Below are 20,640 nucleotides of genomic sequence, written 5' to 3'. Positions count from 1 at the left end.
ACCTGAGATGACATTTAGAAGTTACGATATTCTTCGGTTTAAAAATTCAGTTTAAAAATTCATGATAATATTTTTGCAATTTTACAGGGTAAGCATTCCTGTTCAGATTTCAGCGTGTTAGATTCTACTTGCATAGTAATATAAACTTAAGTCAATATATTTGCCGATTCTATTCTGTCTTATATTATACTATGTTATAGATAGTGTTCTGCGCTTTCCCACATTAGACCTGTAAGCCTTGCTGCATTATTGCTCTGTGTGCTTTAATGTTAGTCTATAAGGACCTTACCTTTAGAAGTCCACTAATTCTTGATGGCAGGTGGCAGGAATGTGCCTAATTAAATATTTCTTCAAAAATATATTAAGACAACTGGGTTTTGTCTGTCTTTTTTGCTGGAGATTGAGTATAATAGACTTTGCTATGTTAATTCCATGTTTTACAATTTTGCTACCATCTTTCAGATTACCAACTTGTAGTCCATTGCTTTATTAAGTTGAACCTCCCTGTTGAGGATGTTTAAAAGAGACAAAACATTCTAAAGAGTCTTTTTTTTTTAATTGAGAAAAGGAAAAAAACAAGTTTCCGCCTCCTCCCAGCCTCCCATTTCCCTCCCCCTCCTCCCACCCTTCTCCTCCTCTCCCTACTCCTCTCCCCCTCCCTCTCCAGTCCAAAGAGCAGTCAGGGTTCCCTGCCCTATGGAAAGTCCAAGGTCCTCCACTCTCTGTCCATGTCTAGGAAGGTGAACATCCAAACTGGCTAGGCTCCCACAAAGCCAGAGCATTAAGTAGGATCGAAACCCCGTGCCATTGTCCTTGGCGTCTCATCAGCCCTCATTGTTCGCCATGTTCAGAGAGTCCAGTTTTATCCCATGCTTTTTCAGTCACAGTCCAGCTGGCCTTGGTGAGCTCCCAGTAGATCAGCTCCACTGTCTCAGTGGGTGGGTGCATCCCTCATGGTCCCGACTTCCTTGCTCATGTTCTCCCTCCTTCTGCTCCTCATTGGGACCTTGGGGTCTCAGTCCAGTGCTCCAGTGTGGGTCTCAGTCTATGTCTCCATCCATCACCAGATGAAGGTTCTATGGTGATATGCAAGATATTCGTCAGTATTGCTATAGGATAGGGTCATTTCAGGTTCCCTATCCTCAGCTGCCCAAGGAACTAACTGGGGACATCGCCTTGGGCTCCTGGGAGCCACTCTAGGTTCAAGTCTCTTGCCAACCCTAAGGTGGCTCCCTTAACTAAGAATTGTGCTTCCGTGCTCCCCTATCCAACCTTCCTTTATCCCGATCCTCCTGTTTTCCCAAGTTCCCCCCATCCTCCCCTTCTCACTTTTCTCTCCCCATCTCCCCTTACCCCCATCCCACCCCACCCCCAAGATCCCAATTTTCTCCCCGGCAATTTTTGTCTACTTCCCATAGCCAAGAGGATAACTATATATTTTTCCTTGGGTTCACCTTCTTACTTAGCTTCTTTAGGTTCACCAATTGTAGACTCCGTGACCCTTATTTATGGCTAGAAACCAATTATGAGTGAGTACATCCCATGTTCATCTCTTTGGGTCTGGGTTACCTCACTCAGTGTAGTGTTTTCTATTTCCATCCATTTGCATGCAAAATTCAAGAAGTCATTGTTTTTTACCACAACGTAGTACTCTAATATGTATATATTCCACACTTTGTTCATCCATTCTTCCATTGAAGGGCATCTAGGTTGTTTCCAGGTTCTGGCTATTACAAATAATACTGCTATGAACATAGTTGAACAAATGCTCTTGTCACGTGATAGGGCATCTCTTGGGTATATTCCCAGGAGTGATATTGCTGGGTCCAGGGGTAGGTTGATCCCGAATTTCCTGAGAAACCGAAACACTGATTTCCAAAGTGGTTGCACAAGATTGCATTCCCACCAGCAATGGATGAGGGTACCCCTTCCTCCACAGCCTCTCCAGCAAAGGCTATCATTGATGTTTTTGATTTTAGCCATTCTGACAGGTGTAAGATGATATCTCAAAGTTGTTTTGATTTGCATTTCCCTGATCGCTAAGGAGGTTGAGCATGACCTTAAGTGTCTTTTGGCCATTTGAACTTCTTCTGTTGAGAATTCTCTGTTCAGTTCAGTGCCCCATTTTTTAATTGGGTTAATTAGCATTTTAAAGTCCAGTTTCCTGAGTTCTCTATATACATACCTTTGTCTGTTGCGGGGTTGGTGAAGATCTTCTCCCAGTCAGTAGGTTGCCTTTTTGTCTTAGTGACAGTGTCCTTTGCTTTACAGAAGCTTCTCAGTTTTAGAAGGTCCCATTTATTCAATGTTGCCCTTAATGTCTGTGCTGCTGGGGTTATACATAGGAAGCGATCTCCTGTGCCCATCTGTTGTAGGGTACTTCCCACTTTCTCTTCTATCAGGTTCAGTGTGTTCGGACTGATATTGAGGTCTTTAATCCATTTGGACTTGAGTTTTGTGCATGGAGATAGATATGGGTCTATTTTCAATCTTCTACAGGTTGACATCCAGTTATGCCAGCACCATTTGTTGAAGATGCTTTCTTTCTTCCATTGTATACTTTTAGCTCCTTTATCAAAAATGAGGTGATCATAGGTTTGTGGGTTAAAATCTGGGTCTTCTATACGATTCCATTGGTTGACTTCTCTGTTTTTATGCCAGTACCACACTGTTTTCATCACTGTAGCTCTGAAATAGAGTTTGAAGTCAGGGATGGTAATGCCTCCAGAAGTTCCTTTATTGTATAGGATTGTTTTGGCTATCCTGGGTTTTCTGTTTTTCCACATAAAGTTGATTATTGACCTCTCAAGATCTGTGAAGAATTTTGATGGGACCTTGATGGGGATTGCATTGAATCTATAAATTGCCTTTGGTAGAATTACCATTTTTACTATGTTGATCCTCCCAATCCAAGAGCAAGGGAGGTCCTTCCATTTTCTGGTATACTCCTCAATTTCTTTCTTCAATGCCTTAAAGTTCTTGTCAAATAGATCTTTCACTTCCTTGTTTAGAGTTACCCCAAGATATTTTATGCTGTTTGTGGCTATCGTGAAAGGTGAAGCTTCTCTGCTTCCATATCCTTTGTGTATAAGAGGGCGACTGATTTTTTGGAGTTGATCTTGTATCCTGCCACATTACTAAAGCTGTTTATCAGCTGTAAAAGTCCTTTGGTGGAGTTTTTGGGGTTGCTTATGTACACTATCATATCATCTGCAAATAACGAAAGTTTAACTTCTTCCTTTCCAATTCGAATCCCCTTGATCACCTTATGTTGTCTTATTGCTATTGCTAGAACTTCAAACACTATATTGAAGAGGTATGGTGAGAGTGGACAGCCTTGTCGTGTTCCTGAATTTAGTGGGATCGCTTTGAGTTTCTCTCCGTTTAATTTTATGTTAGCTGTCGGCTTGCTGTATATAGCTTTTATTATATTTAGGTATGACCCTTGTATCCCTAATCTCTCCACATTCTAAAGATTCTTCATCCGGGTCATCTAGTATAAGGCAGTTGTTGTGATAACTTAGAAAATGTTAGGTAGTTTTAAATAATACTCAACTATTGTTATTTTTGCATTTCCTTTTTGAGATAATGAAATTCCATTTCATTTGCATTGTTCATGTCATTCTGAACTATAATTTGAATCCTTTGGTGTTTCTAATAGTTTGTAGGGGCCTTTCTAAGAACCTACTAGAAGTCTTGTACACTTGGGGCAAAATCAAGTCACTTTTTTATTCCTCCTTCCTTCAAATTATTCAGTATTATGCTCAGTAAAGCATATGCCAGAATGTATCTTTTACATTGTCCTTGTTTTCCACAACTTTCATCTTTATATACATTTTGTTGAGTATTTTTCATTTCTAGACTTGAGAATACTTAGTCTCTTAAACAGCTATTCTAATTCTTTGTTTGTTTGTTTGTTTATTTTTTGAGACAGGGTTTCTCTGTAGCTTTGGAACCTTTCCTGGAGCTCACAGAGATCCTTCTGCCTCCCGAGTGAGTGCAGGGATTAAAGGTGTGCGCCACCATTGCCCGGCTAGCTATTTTAATTCTTAAAGATGAGTAAACCTTTTATGTGAGTTTTTAGAAATGATAATGGTTTTTCATGTCTAGGTTAAAAACAAAATGACAAAGGAACAGTACATTAAAATGAATCGAGGTATCAATGACAGTAAAGACCTCCCTGAAGAGTATCTATCAGCCATTTATAATGAAATAGCTGGGAAGAAAATATCAATGAAAGAAACAAAAGAGCTAACAATCCCTACAAAATCAACTAAGCAGAGTAAGTAGAGTAATCCTATCTGACTGTTCGTGGAAAGACATGTTAGGTGCGTTCTGTTTCTGGAAGTGGTTGTTTTAAGACTGGCTCCTCTGGGTGTCTAAAAATGATCTGGAACGGGGGAAGGTGTGTGCTTGGGGATTTTTGTTTTGATTTTTTTTGTTTGTTTGCTGTTTGCTTAATTTAAGAAACCATGTGTGTGACTTGGCTATTTTGCTGAGAAATGTTATGATGGTTGATGGAGGAAGGTCATTGGTTAAAAAATAAAGAAACTTCTTGGCTGGCCCTCATAGGTTAAAACATAGGTGGGAGGAGTAAACAGAACAGAATGCTGGGAGGAAGAGGAAGTGAGCTCAGACTCGACAGCTCTCCTCTCGGGGGCAGACACCTCAGAGAGACCCCATGCTCTGCTCTCCCGGGTAGATGCGATAGCTCTGCTCTGCCCTGCCATGCTCCCCTCTCCCGGGTAGATGCATGCAATGAAGCAAGCCGTCAGGTCAGACATGCTGAATCTTTCCCGGTAAGACCAGGGCTACACAGATTATTAGAGATGGGTTGATCGGTGCGAGAGTTAGCCTAGAAGAGGCTAGATAGAAATGGGCCAAGCAGTGTTTAAATGAATATAGTTTGTGTGTTGTTATTTCGGGCATAAGCTAGCAGGCGGCCGGGGTCAGCCCCACCGCTCCTATTACAACAGATGGTAATGGAGCTGTCTTTTTTTTTTTTTCCCAAGAAGAAAACACTGGCTAGTGAGTTAAAAACTAGGTAGTAACGTGTGTTAGGAGTGTTTACATATTAACTTGTCCATTCATCAGTTCATCTCAGCAGGGATTTGGAAATTAAAGAAATTGCTTAGAGGACACTGAAGAGGTGGCTCAAAAATTAAAAGCATTTTGCTGTTCTTCCAGAATATCTGGGTTTGGTTCCAAGCACCCACATAATTGCTGACAACCATCTTTAACTCCTGTAAGAGGATCTGACTCTTCTGCCTTACTTGGGTACCAGGCATGCATATGGCAAACAGACATACACAAAACTCTCACATAAAATTAAAAAATAAAAAGTCTTCTGCTTTCTCATCATCTATAAGCAACATAATTCTGTCTTTTTTTTTTAAAATTAAACCGGGGCTGGAGAGATGGCTCAGTGGTTGAGAGCACAGGCTGCTCTTCCAGAGGTCCTGAGTTCAATTCCCAGCAACCACATGGTGGCTCACAACCATCTGTAATGAGATCCGGCGCCAGCCTCTGGTGTGCGGGCATACATGGAGGCAGAATGTTGTATACATAATAAATAAATCTTTAGAAAAAAAATCACATAAAATTAAAAAATAAAAAGTCTTCTGCTTTCTCATCATCTATAAGCAACATAATTCTGTCTTTTTTTAAAATTAAACCATAACACATACATGGAAGCTGGGTGTGGGCATGACTAGAAGAAGTAGGAAAAGTTGTAGTATCAGTGTTGAGGGTGACTATGTCAGACTGTATTAGAATGCTGTTGACTCCTCTGTCTAACAGTACTAGGAACCTGGCACTGCTCTAGATATTCTATATACATGTAGACAGTGATGTTTAATTCAAACTTAGCTCTGACTACAGGATGGGCATGCCTGGGCCTGTGAGTGTTATAGTGGCTCTAGAACGTTTCTCGTTCAGAAAGAAGATTCTACCCTTTCTAAGCACTTTTACTTGAAGTGAAATATTAATTTGAACATATTATTGGTAGCAAAATATTTTTAACATGAGGCAATTGATAGGTTTTTAGGATAAATCTGTTTTGAAATTTTAGAATTTTAAGAACCCAGGGCATTAAGGAGATAATGTCAGTGGAGTATAACTAGCCTTATCCTTTGTCTTTTCTAATATTCAGAAAGAATATTAAGAAATTCTCTGTTTATAGACAAGGAAACTCAAGCACAGACAGATTAGGAGAAATAATCAGCATTATTTTTTCTCTAGTAGTCATACCTACCTACGTAGTCCTGCCTCTACCTTCTCTCATCACATCTACTTTTAACATTTACTTATGTGTAAAAATAGAGAAAAAAGAATTATGTTGCTTGAAATCTATGCAATGTAAAAACTTTTTCAATAACTACTTATAAAACCTAAGAGATAAGTGAAAAAGACAGAAACTGAGCTGGGTACCATTGGCTCTTAGTCTACTCCAGTATCGAGTAAAAGTCAGCACTGCATCCAGTGGTGCTTTTCTTCTAGCATTGGTGTTTTAAACCTTCAGCTTTATGCTTAAGCAAATGTCTGTTTCCTGCTTTGATTTCATTTGGCCTAGAGTTTAACACCCCAATACCATACATTTTTCTCTTCTTCATTATATCTATGATGGGTGAAGTCAGTGAGAAACCTGATATGGGAAGAAGGTGTGGTGTGCTGGGGGTGCTAAAATTACTTAGGAGGGTCAGGGTAGTGCTATTTTCGGTTTTTTGTTTTGTTTTGCTGAGGACAAATACCAGTGTGTTTACCTCTCTTCTGTTCTCCTGTCCTGTGTTTGGTTCCTTTCCTTGATACTTTAATTTTGAGTGTTGTACTCTGAGGTTTTCACTTACTCCTAACTATTTATTAGTCCAGTACTCTACCATCCTCAAGGTGCAATTTACCCTTTAAAAAAGTGAAAATTCAAAGGGAGAAATTTCAGTGGTATAGCACTTAGCTAGCATGAGCAGGACCCTTAACATGACTGTCAATCAGTCAATAAATAGGTAAATTGGGTGGTTCTGTTGGCATTTAGTATGTTTACAGTGCAGTACATCCATCTCCTCTGGCTAAGACTAAAACATTTGGTTACTCCAAAATAAAACCCTGTACCCATAGATTAATGCTAGAGTTCCCTCTGCCTTTGCCCTGGCCAGCACCAGTCTACTCTGTCTCTCTGGGTTTACCTGTTTCAGATACTTCGTGTACATAGAATCAAACAGATCATACTGTCTAGATTCTTAGGGCTAATATTAATTAATGTTAATTACTGGCATTTACTTTAAAAGTGTCATCCTAAAGTACTTTCTATTTTAAATGGTAATATTTCTTATTTCAGATGTAGCCAGTGAAAAGCAAAGACGACTTCTGTATAATTTAGAAATGGAACAGATGGCCAAGACAGCTAAAGCACTCATGGAAGCTGTGAGCCATGTTCAGGCGCCTTTTACAAGTGCAACACACTTGGAGCATGTGAGGCCCATGTTTAAGGTTAGAATTACTGGTAACTTTGCTACAGTATATATTTATATATAATTTTGCTCAGCATATTTTTAAAAATATAATAATAGAGTCTGTTTGACCTAGAAGATATCCCCTGGTTGCTTAGAACTTAATTAATATAAATTATCTCTTTATTAAAGAAAGTGAAAGGTGGTATGCAATGTAAGTAATTGGTAAGTGTATAATTTCAGAAATAAGAAATAGAAAGCTTTAGAGATTGGTCAGTAATCCTTGGCTTGTTTTTTCCATTATAAATGATTTATTCCTAAGTCTTTGGTATTCATCTCAATTTCAAAGTGATCCTGAAGCTCCAATTCTCGTCAGCACTTCTATCCTCAGAGTTAATATGGGGGTTCTGAGTAGAACTGAACACTAGCTCGTACATTAGGAAACAGATGGGAATGCCTTCTCTGCAATGTAATTGATATACCACCATCACTTCATTGAAGGAAACTAACTTTGCCCTCTCCAAGAAGCTATCAATTGCAAATAGCTTCATGACTCGAGGGTAGGACTTCATGGGCACTATTCTTCCACTGTGCTGTGATTTTTGTGTGACTTGAGTTTGTACAGGTTTTGTGCATGCTGTCACAGTCTGTACATTCATATGTGCGTATGCACTTTTGTGTCTGGAAAACACTGTTTCCTTGAAGTCATCCACCGCTTCTGGCTCTTCCTGACCCCTCTTCCACTTAGATCCCTAATTTTATGGGGGAGGGAGCTGTCATATAGACATTCCATTTCAAACTAAGCATTTCAAAGTCTCTTATGCTCTGCATGTTTGTGAGTTTTGATCCTTATGCTACAAGAAGAAGCTTCTTTGTTGAAGGTTGAATAGGATGTCGCAATATGTTATCAGGAGTCACTTTGTTGCTATGTTCATTTAGCAGAGTAATGGTAGGAGTTGTCCCCTAAGACCCATTATCTACATCTAGTCTTAGCTTCTTGACTTTAATGACAGTGTCAGTACGCATTCTATCTCATGGAGTTGGCCTTAAATCCAGTTTTTAAAAAGTGGTTGGTTACTCCTATAACGTCCATGCCACTGATGCACTAGTGAGCATACCTTGCTAGGCAGGTCTCTATTGTAGCTGGGTAAGATAAGTACTTTTCTCTTCCAGTAGCAAATCTAGCACCTTCAAGCACTGTAAACACTAACCATTAGGGTTGAGGCTTCCAGTTCAACACTAGCTATATTTTTTCCTTCTTTGTGACGTAAGTGTGTGGTGTCTTCAGTGATAGGGTTTTAACTGTCAGGTTATGGAGGGTAAGCAATAGTATTGTCAGTAGCCTGTGACATTTGGGGTGTGAAGGATGGGGATCCTGTGGCATCACATTAGCCAACAACTAAAATATATGGACCCCATTCCTGGTACTGGGTGTTTTATTTAGTAGTTTATAATGTCTAGTTGGGCTATTATTCCCCATTATATGGTTATCTCCATTTAAACTCCTTTTATATATGTATATATATTTAGGAAATAGGTAGATTTCCATATAGCTTTTCACAAGGCCTTTAGTGTTTGTTATCCCCCTCCATTTTTCCTCCACCCTGCCCTCCCACCACTGCCTCCATTTAATCCTCCTATTCTGACTTTCCCCATTTTTCACTATACTCTAGTTCCCGTCCCTTGGACTAGTTCTACCCCCACTAGTCCTTCACCAGCTACCTAACCTCTGTAGGTTTGTTTTTCTAAATGAAACACACATATATAAAGTATAAAACTAACATCCTATATGAGACAAAACTTGACTTTCTGGGTCTAAGTTATCTCATTCAGAATGATTGTTTTTAATCCTATCTATTTTTCTGCAAAGTTCACAATTTCATTTTTCTTAACAGCTGAATAATATTCTATTGTATAAGTGTATCACATTTTCTCTAGCCAGTCATCTGTTGGCAGACATCTAAGCTGTTTCTGATGTCTATTTTGAATGAGCAGCAATAGAGATGGATAAGCAAGTATCTCTGTGGCAGGATGGATCATCCTTTGGCTATATTCCAAAAGTGGTAGTGCTGGGTTTTGGTAGATTGATTCCTAACTTCCTAAGGAACTGTCTCAATGATATCCATAGTGGCTGTAAGTTTTCACCCCCACCAGCCATGCATGAGCATTCCCTTTACCCTACGTCCTTACCAGTGTGAACTGTCATTTTTTTAAAAACTAATTTTGGACATTCTGACAGATATAAGATAAAATCTCAAAGTAACTTTAATTTGCATTTCCCTAGTAACTAAGGATATATTGTACATTTCTTTAAGTGTTCTCTGCCATTTGTGTTTTGTCTTTTGAGAATTCTGGGGGTTTTTTTGTGCCACAATTTTCAATTGGATTTTTTAATCAATTTTTTTAGTTCTTCATATATACTAGATGCTAACCCTCTGACAGATGGATAATTGGTAGAAATTTTTTTCTCCTTCTATAGGCTTCCACTTCTTGAATAATGGTGTCCTTTGCTGTACAGAAGCCTTTTAGTGTCACGTGGTCCTAGTTACTAGCTGTTGATTAATGCCTGTCCTATCTCAGTCCTATTCTGGAACTTTTTTCCTGGGCCAGTGAGTTCAAGCATATTCTCTACTATTTCTTTGTCCAAATTAGGGTATAAGGTCTTATGTTGAAATTTTTGATCACACATATTTTAATGTAAGCATTATTTCTAATATCTAATAAAGTTCTTGGCTTATAATTCCTCAGTAAATAAGTTGATTGGGGGACAGGACTAGAAAGTAAATTTATAATTTTCTAGAATGTGGTTTATGATATTACCAGATATAAGCATATGCATGAGAACATTTTATATCTTGCTAAATCTTATTTTAGAGAGATTTATGCAGTTATGAACAAACAATAGTTTTACTATCTACTGAGTATTATTTAGGTATAATTTGATCTATAAATACTGTTCTTGATGCTTGCACATAATCTGGGAGCAGCATCTTCAAGTGTTGTACATGTAGAGTGAGGCCAAGGAAGAACCAAGGTGCTGCAGCTTGTGTGCTGTGCACAGATTTTATCGTTTGCCTTTAAAAGAAAACTCCAAGGAACTTGTGTTTCTTAGAAGTGCTACAAGTTTCATGACCCTATAAAAATTAATCTCTTCATATCTATAAGACACTGGTAAAATATTTTCATCTTTGTAACTTTATATACTTACAGCTTTGCTGCTCAATGAACTATTAAAAGCAACATAACTCATATCAGATGTTTCAGAGTTATGTGGATTTCTGTTGTTTGTTATCTTTGCTAAGTGAGTACTCGACCTTTGAGCTACCCTACCAAGTTCTTTTCTTTTTGAGAAATTGCCTCGCCATTTATCTCAGATCATCCTTGAACTCACTCACAGTCCTGACTCCACGTCTGAAGCTCAGATTATAGATGTGGACCAGAGCCTCCAGATGAGTAAATATTTTAAAATACTGTCCAACTAGGAATCAAATACAGCTTCTTAATATAAGTACTTAATAGTAAAAGAAAGGCTGAATGATGTTTGCAGAGCAGGCTTTGAGAAAAGTAGGGCCACTTGTTGCAAGTAAAAAAATGACTCAGAGGATTGTATTGGAGCTAAAGAGTCAGGGTTATTGGAAAGGTCAGCGCCTGCAAAGAGAAATGAATTTTAAGTCAGTGATACAACTTTATATGAATGTTAACTATTCCTGTGTTTTCATTGTTGTGAATAATTTATAACTACTGTTCTTAAAATGAGCGTGTGGTTATTACTGAATTTATGATCATTTCCATTTTTTTTAAGTTCAAGATACATAATTATATCCTTTCTTTAAGAAAGCTTTCACACATACTGTGCCAAGATTCTCAATTACCACTTGATGTTCATGGTATATTTTAAATTTTTCTAGCTGGCTTGGACTCCTTTTCTGGCCGCTTTCAGTGTGGGTCTACAAGACTGTGATGATACTGAAGTAGCCTCTCTTTGCCTAGAAGGGATAAGATGTGCGATCAGAATTGCGTGCATTTTCAGCATCCAGGTAATGGAATTTTACTTTCATGGCAGGTTTGGAAAACACATGCCATCAGTAGCGTTCAACACTTGGTATTTTTTCCTTGACTTCCTTAAAAACCAACTTCACATTTGTGATGGAATTAAATGAATAATTTCTGAGAAGCTCTTTCAGAGCAGTTCTGTATGGTATTTTTCTAGGCATTGTAAGTATTTGTTTTAGATACCTTTTGGCCTAAGCCTCAGAACTAGTTATCTTTAAAAGAACCAAATTGTAGTATGAATTCTAATTGGTCTTAACAATAAAAACCTGGAGTCAGATATTGGGGTAAATGCTGAAAGATGAAAGAAGTAAAGTAGGAGCCACAGTCGCTTGTTACCAGTAACTCTGTGTAGCTGTGGAATCTGTCCTGGAATTCACTCTGTAGACCAGGCTGGCCTTGAACTCACAGAGATCATCCCCTTGCCTCTGCTTCCCACGTGCTGGGACTAAAGGCGAGTACCACCACCGCTTGGCCTCTTTGATTAACTAATGGCTAGCTCAGCACCCTGATCCTCTAGCAAGCTTTATTTGTTAGAGTACAAACAAGATATTGCCACACCAAGTACCTAACATAACTTTCCATTAAAGCAGCCTTTGTAGGACTTTATGGACTTTAAGGATAACTTTTAGCTAGATTCTTTTTTTTCTTAACCCATTTAATACATTGTGAATGTTATGATTTAGTATATTACAAAATACAGCCTAGCTGTAGAGGAAAAAAAATGAACAAATTCATAAAGCAGGTTTTTGCTAATATAATTGAAAAATCTTTTTCAGTAAATTTGTTGTCACTGTATGAATTCATTTGTTGACTACTGAAAATCTCATTGAATTGTTACTTCAAATGGTGTCTAAATTTAAGAAATTTATGAACTTCCTGCCTTATTTTAAGATTAATTTTTTTTTTAGTTTTGTTTGTAATCCATGGCATGTCCGTTAAAATTTACTAAACACATAGACAGTTTGTTCAACATGAATTAGAGGTCAGTCAGTATTCTGTATTTTCAACCATGTAAATAAAATTTTCCCTTTTTTTGTAGTTGGAAAGAGATGCATATGTCCAAGCACTAGCCAGATTTACCTTACTTACAGTGAGTTCTGGAATTACTGAAATGAAACAGAAGAATATCGACACAATAAAAACACTCATCACAGTGGCTCACACTGATGGAAATTATTTAGGAAACTCATGGCATGAGGTAGAAATTCTTTTAACTTTGCAATTCAATTTCTAAAATGAGTTGATGCTAAATATTCTACCACTAGTAGGCTTAAGTGTGGAAAATAATTTAGTATATTTTAAATAAACAGCATTTGGTAATGATTTATAATGTAATATGTGTTTAAATCCTAACTGCATATATTTTAAGATATATATTGTTAAAACCTCCCTTTTTTTCCTTTTATACTAAAGATCCTGAAGTGTATCAGTCAGCTGGAGCTGGCACAGCTTATAGGAACTGGAGTGAAGCCTCGCTACATTTCCGGGACAGTGAGGGGCAGAGAAGGGTCACTCACTGGAACCAAAGATCAGGCCCCTGATGAATTTGTCGGTCTGGGACTTGGTGAGGGGTTTTTAAATTATTTTTAGAAAATATCAAAATTTGTTTTTAAACCTCTGGGTTATATAATTTTTATTGTGCCAATGAAATATAATTAGAGAAATGAGATAAATTGCCCTTTGCCTAATGTAATAGAGAAAAGCAAGATGACTAAGTAGCATTTGAATCCAGGGCCCCTGGAGATACTTAAATCCTGGCTGCTCAAGTTCCTTCCATAAAGAGTATAGTATATCCATATAACCAACACATACCCTGCTGTGAACTTTAAATAATCTCTAGACTGCTTATAATACCAAATAGAAACAAATCGATGCAAATAATTATACAATATGCATAGAAATAAAAAACATTTTTAAGTGTAGTACAAGTAAAATTTTTCTCCCAAATATTTTTATTTATATTTTTTATTTACTTAGTTATTTACTTCTTTCTTTGTTTTTCTAAGACGGAGTTTCTCTGTATTGCCCTGACTGCACTTGAACTCAGAGATCGACCTGCCTCTGCCCCCCACCAGGTGCTGGGACTAAAGGCCACCACTGCCTGACTTCATTTTATTTTTTAAATTAAAATATAATTAAATAACTTTTTCCTTTGTTCCCTCTAATTTCCCCACAGAAATTCCTTCAGATATTTTTGATAGATATGAAACTCACATGTGGAGGGAAAATTGTATATGAAAGAAGTCTGTAGCTTTATGTTTTAGGAATAGAAACTTTAAAATCATCAAGAACTCAAGCCTTGGGAGGGTCAGCCAGACAGATTACTTAGCCTTGCTTGCTGTCAAGTTTCATAACTGAGAGTTGGGTCCTTATTTCCATCATTGCAGAAATAACAAACAAAAACACCACCCCAAATATAAAAATGTTGAGCTGGTCATGGAGATGCACACCATAATCCCAGCATCTGGAAGACTGAGGCAGAAAGATTACAGGTCTGAGGGTCATCTGGTACACAGTAAAATTGTCTTAAAAGATTCATAGTATATAAATTTGAATTAGAGACCTTATGGTGTATATTAGTATTGGAAAATTCAGTTAAGTCTTTAAGAATATATATAGCACATCTTTCTCATCCTAAATATAAGTAATTTGGTAAGATGAGAATTGTTTGTTGCTATTATACCATTATACAACTCTCTGAAAGATATTACGTGTTTGTGAAATAGATTCTTTGAGTTGCTAGACATTTTAGATGTTCTTTGATTTCTTTAATTATTTTAATAAATGGTTATAAATTACATTAAATATAAAAGTTTAAGATGCTCTTAGAATGTATATTTCAATTGATACACAAAACAAGTTATGTAATGACTGACACTGTTTCCTCTTAAAATGTTTCCTTCATTCGGTTCCTGCTTGCTGTATATGTTAAATGTTCCTTGGCCCTGTCTCCCTCCACCTCAGTTACTCTTGTCATGTACTTCATGCTTTCATCCTTGACTTCTTGCCTGAATAGAGATAGACTCAGTTTATGTTCCACATCTTTTTCTGTTTCAAAAAATAGGAAACACCTATTATTTCTTATTGGAATAGGTGACACTTAGGTATTTGGGGGAAATGTAGAACATGTCAGTCTTCTAAAAGGATAAATCATTCTGTTTTACTGCATTGCCAGGCATGGTCGTATATCCCATAATCCTAGCCCTGGGAGAGCCCCTGTGTGCAACAAGAAAAAGAAAAAAAGTAGTACATTAACACCCATAAACTCCATTTCTAGTTTCTTTAGAGCTTGTTTGGAGGTTTGGGTATAGAGCACAGCTATTCATATATACTAACAAAAACAAAAAACCAGTCTTTATAGGAGAAGTTGTCCTCTTGATCTGAGCACATAACTTTTGGGAAGGATATACTTGGAACTGTGAGAAAAGAAGGGAACACCCAACTAGTCAGCCATATTGGCCTAAGAATCAACCCTAGTGATTAGTGGGTTGACAGATGTCAGAGCTGAATCAGCCTTACGTTCTCTAGTGTTGTCACGCTGCATCTCCTGCCTATGTTCTCTAGTGTCGTCACGCTGCATCTCCTGTTCTCTAGTGTCGTCACGCTGCATCTCCTGTTCTCTAGTGTCGTCACGCTGCATCTCCTGTTCTCTAGTGTCGTCACGCTGCATCTCCTGTTCTCTAGTGTCGTCACGCTGCATCTCCTGTTCTCTAGTGTCGTCACGCTGCATCTCCTGTTCTCTAGTGTCGTCACGCTGCATCTCCTGTTCTCTAGTGTCGTCACGCTGCATCTCCTGTTCTCTAGTGTCGTCACGCTGCATCTCCTGTTCTCTAGTGTCGTCACGCTGCATCTCCTGTTCTCTAGTGTCGTCACGCTGCATCTCCTGTTCTCTAGTGTCGTCACGCTGCATCTCCTGTTCTCTAGTGTCGTCACGCTGCATCTCCTGTTCTCTAGTGTCGTCACGCTGCATCTCCTGTTCTCTAGTGTCGTCACGCTGCATCTCCTGCCTGTGTTCTCTAGTGTCGTCACGCTGCATCTCCTGCCTGTGTTCTCTAGTGTCGTCACGCTGCATCTCCTGTTCTCTAGTGTCGTCACGCTGCATCTCCTGTTCTCTAGTGTCGTCACGCTGCATCTCCTGCCTATGTTCTCTAGTGTCGTCACGCTGCATCTCCTGTTCTCTAGTGTCGTCACGCTGCATCTCCTGTTCTCTAGTGTCGTCACGCTGCATCTCCTGTTCTCTAGTGTCGTCACGCTGCATCTCCTGTTCTCTAGTGTCGTCACGCTGCATCTCCTGTTCTCTAGTGTCGTCACGCTGCATCTCCTGTTCTCTAGTGTCGTCACGCTGCATCTCCTGCCTGTGTTCTCTAGTGTCGTCACGCTGCATCTCCTGTTCTCTAGTGTCGTCACGCTGCATCTCCTGTTCTCTAGTGTCGTCATGCTGCATCTCCTGTTCTCTAGTGTCGTCACGCTGCATCTCCTGCCTGTGTTCTCTAGTGTCGTCACGCTGCATCTCCTGTTCTCTAGTGTCGTCACGCTGCATCTCCTGTTCTCTAGTGTCGTCACGCTGCATCTCCTGTTCTCTAGTGTCGTCACGCTGCATCTCCTGTTCTCTAGTGTCGTCACGCTGCATCTCCTGTTCTCTAGTGTCGTCACGCTGCATCTCCTGCCTGTGTTCTCTAGTGTCGTCACGCTGCATCTCCTGTTCTCTAGTGTCGTCACGCTGCATCTCCTGTTCTCTAGTGTCGTCACGCTGCATCTCCTGTTCTCTAGTGTCGTCACGCTGCATCTCCTGTTCTCTAGTGTCGTCACGCTGCATCTCCTGTTCTCTAGTGTCGTCACGCTGCATCTCCTGTTCTCTAGTGTCGTCATGCTGCATCTCCTGCCTGTGTTCTCTAGTGTCGTCATGCTGCATCTCCTGCTTTTCTCTCTCTTCTCTGTGCTTCCTGCTCAGTTTTTCATTATGGTCACATATAAATAAGTTAAAATATGGCGTGGTTCACATGCTTCCATTATTTTAAATAACTAGCCTATCTTTCTGATACCTTTTCCTTCAGGTTCCTTTTATAAATAGTTAGCCTCCCAAGTGTAGATCAGTTAACTATTTCATCATACATATGTTATAACCATGAGCCAGCACCATTATCCTCTTCTATATGAACTTTACTCTTAGTTAACAATTGTGTAATTAGTCTGTTTCAGCCATGGAATAACCATTATACTGTACTAAAATTTATTGTGTGTGTGTCTTTCTCTGCTGGTAAAGTAACTGAGTACAATTGTATCTTTTTTATATTGTTCAGTTGCTAGCATAGAATTTGAATTCAGTGGCTTAAATGACATCTGTTGTCTGCATTCAGAAGAGAATTTAGTATTTGGTCAATAGGATCAACAAATACTTGTGAAGTACTTACTTTGGTTTTAATATGGATTAGGGTAGGAACATGGGAAAATGTATTTAACTTGAGTCTTTCGGGGAATTTTAGTCTGGGTGAGAAGGCACTTTAACATTCCTAAAGTGGTTTTGTACTATGACTCCCATGGGAAGCCTTACCTTCTCTGAGGAGAGGATGGGGAATGGAGTGAGGGGAAGGTGCAGGGAGTGGGAACAGGGATTGGTATGTAAAATGATCAAAGATTTCTTTTTAAAAAGATAAATAAAAAGAATAAATTCTAATCTGAATAGTACTTTGCTAAATAAGATAAATGAGAACAATTGAGTGAAATCACTTCACTCACATTGGATGTGATGTCAGACACATACTGATTAAAATGTTAAAGAGGAGTACTTAAATGACAGCTGAAGAATTTCTACCCTACCATAGTAAATAAAAGGACGGTGATGATTTAGGAGTATTGGTCTTGTGAAAGTGAAGAGATTGTAGAGGGAAGTAAGTCTGAGAACTTTCATCAACCTAGGACTGAGACTGAGAGAGCCTGAACTCTAGGAAGAGAAATACGTAGATGTGAAAAACAGATCCAACGATCTCAATGCAAAATTAAAAATGTTACATACCGCCGGGTGGTGGTGGCGCACGCCTTTAATCCCAGCACTTGGGAGACAGAGAGAGGCAGGTGGATCTCTGTGAGTTCGAGGCCAGCCTGGTCTACAAGAGCTAGTGCCAGGACAGGCTCCAAAGCTACAGAGAAACCTTGTCTCGAAAAACTTAAAAAAAAAAAATGTTACATACCTTCTTACTCCAAGAAGGAAGAACCAAGGCACAGTCACAACCAAGTCGAGCAAAACCAAACTCCATTAGTATGAATAACTCGGTGTCCAATGCCGGGGATTTACCCAAGGTCTTCTGGGTTCCAGAAGACTTGGACGCTCTCTGCAATTCACAGTACCTGTAGTGTTGTGGTCTCAGACCAGCTGTGCTCCACACTGCTGCTGTCCTTGGTGGCCAGGTCTCTGCTGCAAGGGGTCTACATACACCACTTCTGGAACCTTTCCAGGGCCTCTATTGCCGCCATACCAGCTCAGCCTCTCTCCATGGCACCTTCAACCCTGGGCTTCTGCTCAGCTGAGGCTGCCCCATCACTAATTGGTCTTCCTGACCTCTCAGTGATAAGCCTCAGCACTTATGGTCCCTTAATGCCTTTAAAAGTGATACCACCTGGAAGACTCTTCACTATTTCCAAATTCAACTGCCAGTATAAGATATAACTTTAGCTTTCTCTGTGTGTGGACCCTGAGGACACACTTCTCAGAAGATGGTACCTCAGTGATGCTGGATTCTTCCTAACCATTACTGCTTTCTCAGCTCAACTGACTGGCATGGTTTGTTGTCATCTCCATCTCCAGATAACACAGATTCTTAATACAAAGTGTCACACAAACAGTCCAGCAGTCTGAAAGGGCCTTTCAAACTTTCCTCTGAGACCTCCAGATCCCCATCATTGGTCCTGCTCCCCAGATCCCCATCATTGGTCCTGCTCCCCAGATCCCCATCATTGGTCCTGCTCCCCAGATCCCCATCATTGGTCCTGCTCCCCAGATCCCCATCATTGGTCCTGCTCTCATCATTGTTCTTAGTGACCACAACAGCTCGCTAAAGCTTTGAAAACTCAGTAGCTTTTCCAGACCAAGTTTTCTTCCACAATCCTTCCCCAAAACAGCATGGTCAGGTCTGTTAAAGTGAGTTACCACTTCTGGTAACAATTTCTGTCTTGGTTAGGGTTTCTGTTGCTATTATAAAATACCATGACCAAAAACAACTTGAGGAGGAAAGGGTTTATTTCATATTACCACTTTCAGAGAATTCAGGGCAAGAACTCGAGTAAGGAACCTGGAGGCCCGAACATCATGACGCAGAAACCATACAGGAAGTTTGCTTACTACTCACTTGATCCCCATAGATTGTTCTGCCTGCTTTCTTATAGCACCCAGGACTACCAACCAGAAGGTGGCACCGCCCACAGTGAGCTGGGCCCTCCCATATCAGTCATCATGAAGTACACCGCAGGCCAATCTGGTCTGGGCATTTTCTCAGTTGAGGTTCCCCCTTCCCAAATTACTAGTTTGTGTCAAACTGACATAAAAGTAGTCAGGGTGTATACCAAAGATAATCCTAAAGTACAGTTTAAAATAAAACTAAGGATGTTGTTTTGCTGTCTAATATGAAATAGTTTTGGAAGGAGTGGATAGTTACAATATACAGAGAATGTTGAATAAACTCTTATATAAGAGGTTGGAGATTAACAGAATTCTGCTGCCCAACCAGACCCATCTACAGAAGTCAGTAGAGCTGCTGCATTTCTTGGTGTCGCACTTCTTAAAAATTAAGGAAAATTTTGCCCGGTACCACCAATTTTGTGATAGTGGTTTTAAATTGTGTAACCCTTGCAAGTATGTTTTTATATTATGTAGTACATCTCACTGAGTGCGTGTGTCCTTGCTTTTATTAGTTAAATACCTGACTTTAGAAATGTGTTTTAGAACACTTAGAGCTCTAAGTGCATTCTTTCCTTGAATTGTTTTCTAACTGAAATGGCACATACTCTCTTATGTGTGGCAGTTGGAGGAAATGTGGACTGGAAGCAGATAGCAAGTATTCAGGAGTCTATTGGCGAAACCAGCTCTCAGAGTGTTGTGGTTGCTGTGGATAGGTAAGGTGTTCACTTCCTCCCCTTCTCACTGGAATACTGTTTCAGCACTATTTTGCACCTTGTTTAAAAAGAAAAAAATATTGTCCAAATAACTTTTAAAAAGTAATATAAGACTATTTTGTGACATGCTGTGATTTAGATGATGATGTACCTTTAATTTTGGTTCTCCAATTGTAAAATACAGGAATGATTTTAATTGCATAAAACTGTGTTACAATTGGTACTGGAACTATTAAGGAAATATTCTTGATTTAAAAACTCAGAAATCTCTCTAGAAAATTATTCCCTTTTTTTCAACTCTTGGAAATTAAGCTTAGTTTATCTTTCTAGGTAAGTGGTGTAAAACAGCACGCTGGATAAAATGAATGAATTTTCCTGGAAATTCTCATTATATGCTTCTTTGGAAAGGTCTTTAAATTTTTTGCATTCTATACATTTCTAGGTATTCCCTTTTAGCTTGTTTTCTAAAAGAAATGACATACTATTTTACTATAGAATATTACTTTAAAATGCACAGCAAATAGAACCATATTTTATAGCAGTCTTTTGATGGTTCCTTTTTTCCAGGTAATTGCTCTCAAAATTGAAACCACATTTTACAATACTGGTATTCAAATTTGTTAAAACTACTTATGTTTGAAGCTTTCAGACAGCCTTTGATTGCTGATCTTGAGACTCAGACTGATTCATTATTTACTTCAGATAAAACTGTGGCGAGTTGGGGTGGAGCATACCTGTGCATACCCACATATCAAGTGTCTTTTTCCAACCTTATTTTTTGAAACAGTCACTCATTGGTTGACCTGGAGCTCACCACTTTGGCTAGTGTAACAGAGGATTCTCTTTTTCCACCTCCAGTGCTGACATTATAGGTTGCAGCTGTGCCTGGATTTTATTTCCATGAGCTGGGGATCTAAAAGGTCCTCAAGCTCTTATATGAGCACTCCATCCGTAGAGGCACTTTCCCAAGTACAAACAACTAGATTTGTCAATGGCTCCTAACCCTGAAAGTACTTTCTGGAACTTCTTTCTTGAAACA

At 39.1% G+C, this 20,640-nt stretch overlaps 1 protein-coding gene across 1 annotated transcript in view; it reads left to right on the top strand.

The window, feature by feature from the left end:
• Positions 1-20,640, top strand: part of Arfgef1 (ARF guanine nucleotide exchange factor 1) — a 97,295-nt gene that overhangs the window by 52,117 nt on the left and 24,538 nt on the right. Inside the window, exons 18-23 of the mRNA XM_075971350.1 lie at positions 4,111-4,282; positions 7,331-7,482; positions 11,351-11,479; positions 12,535-12,693; positions 12,909-13,059; positions 19,511-19,601. Of these exons, the coding sequence (XP_075827465.1) occupies positions 4,111-4,282; positions 7,331-7,482; positions 11,351-11,479; positions 12,535-12,693; positions 12,909-13,059; positions 19,511-19,601 (854 nt within the window). The remainder of the gene's footprint in view (positions 1-4,110; positions 4,283-7,330; positions 7,483-11,350; positions 11,480-12,534; positions 12,694-12,908; positions 13,060-19,510; positions 19,602-20,640) is intronic.

This window comes from Microtus pennsylvanicus, chromosome 5, assembly GCF_037038515.1.
Source record: "Microtus pennsylvanicus isolate mMicPen1 chromosome 5, mMicPen1.hap1, whole genome shotgun sequence".
Lineage (NCBI taxonomy): Eukaryota > Metazoa > Chordata > Mammalia > Rodentia > Cricetidae > Microtus > Microtus pennsylvanicus.
Note: the sequence above shows the minus strand (reverse complement) of the source record. Positions and strands in the feature narration are given on the sequence as shown.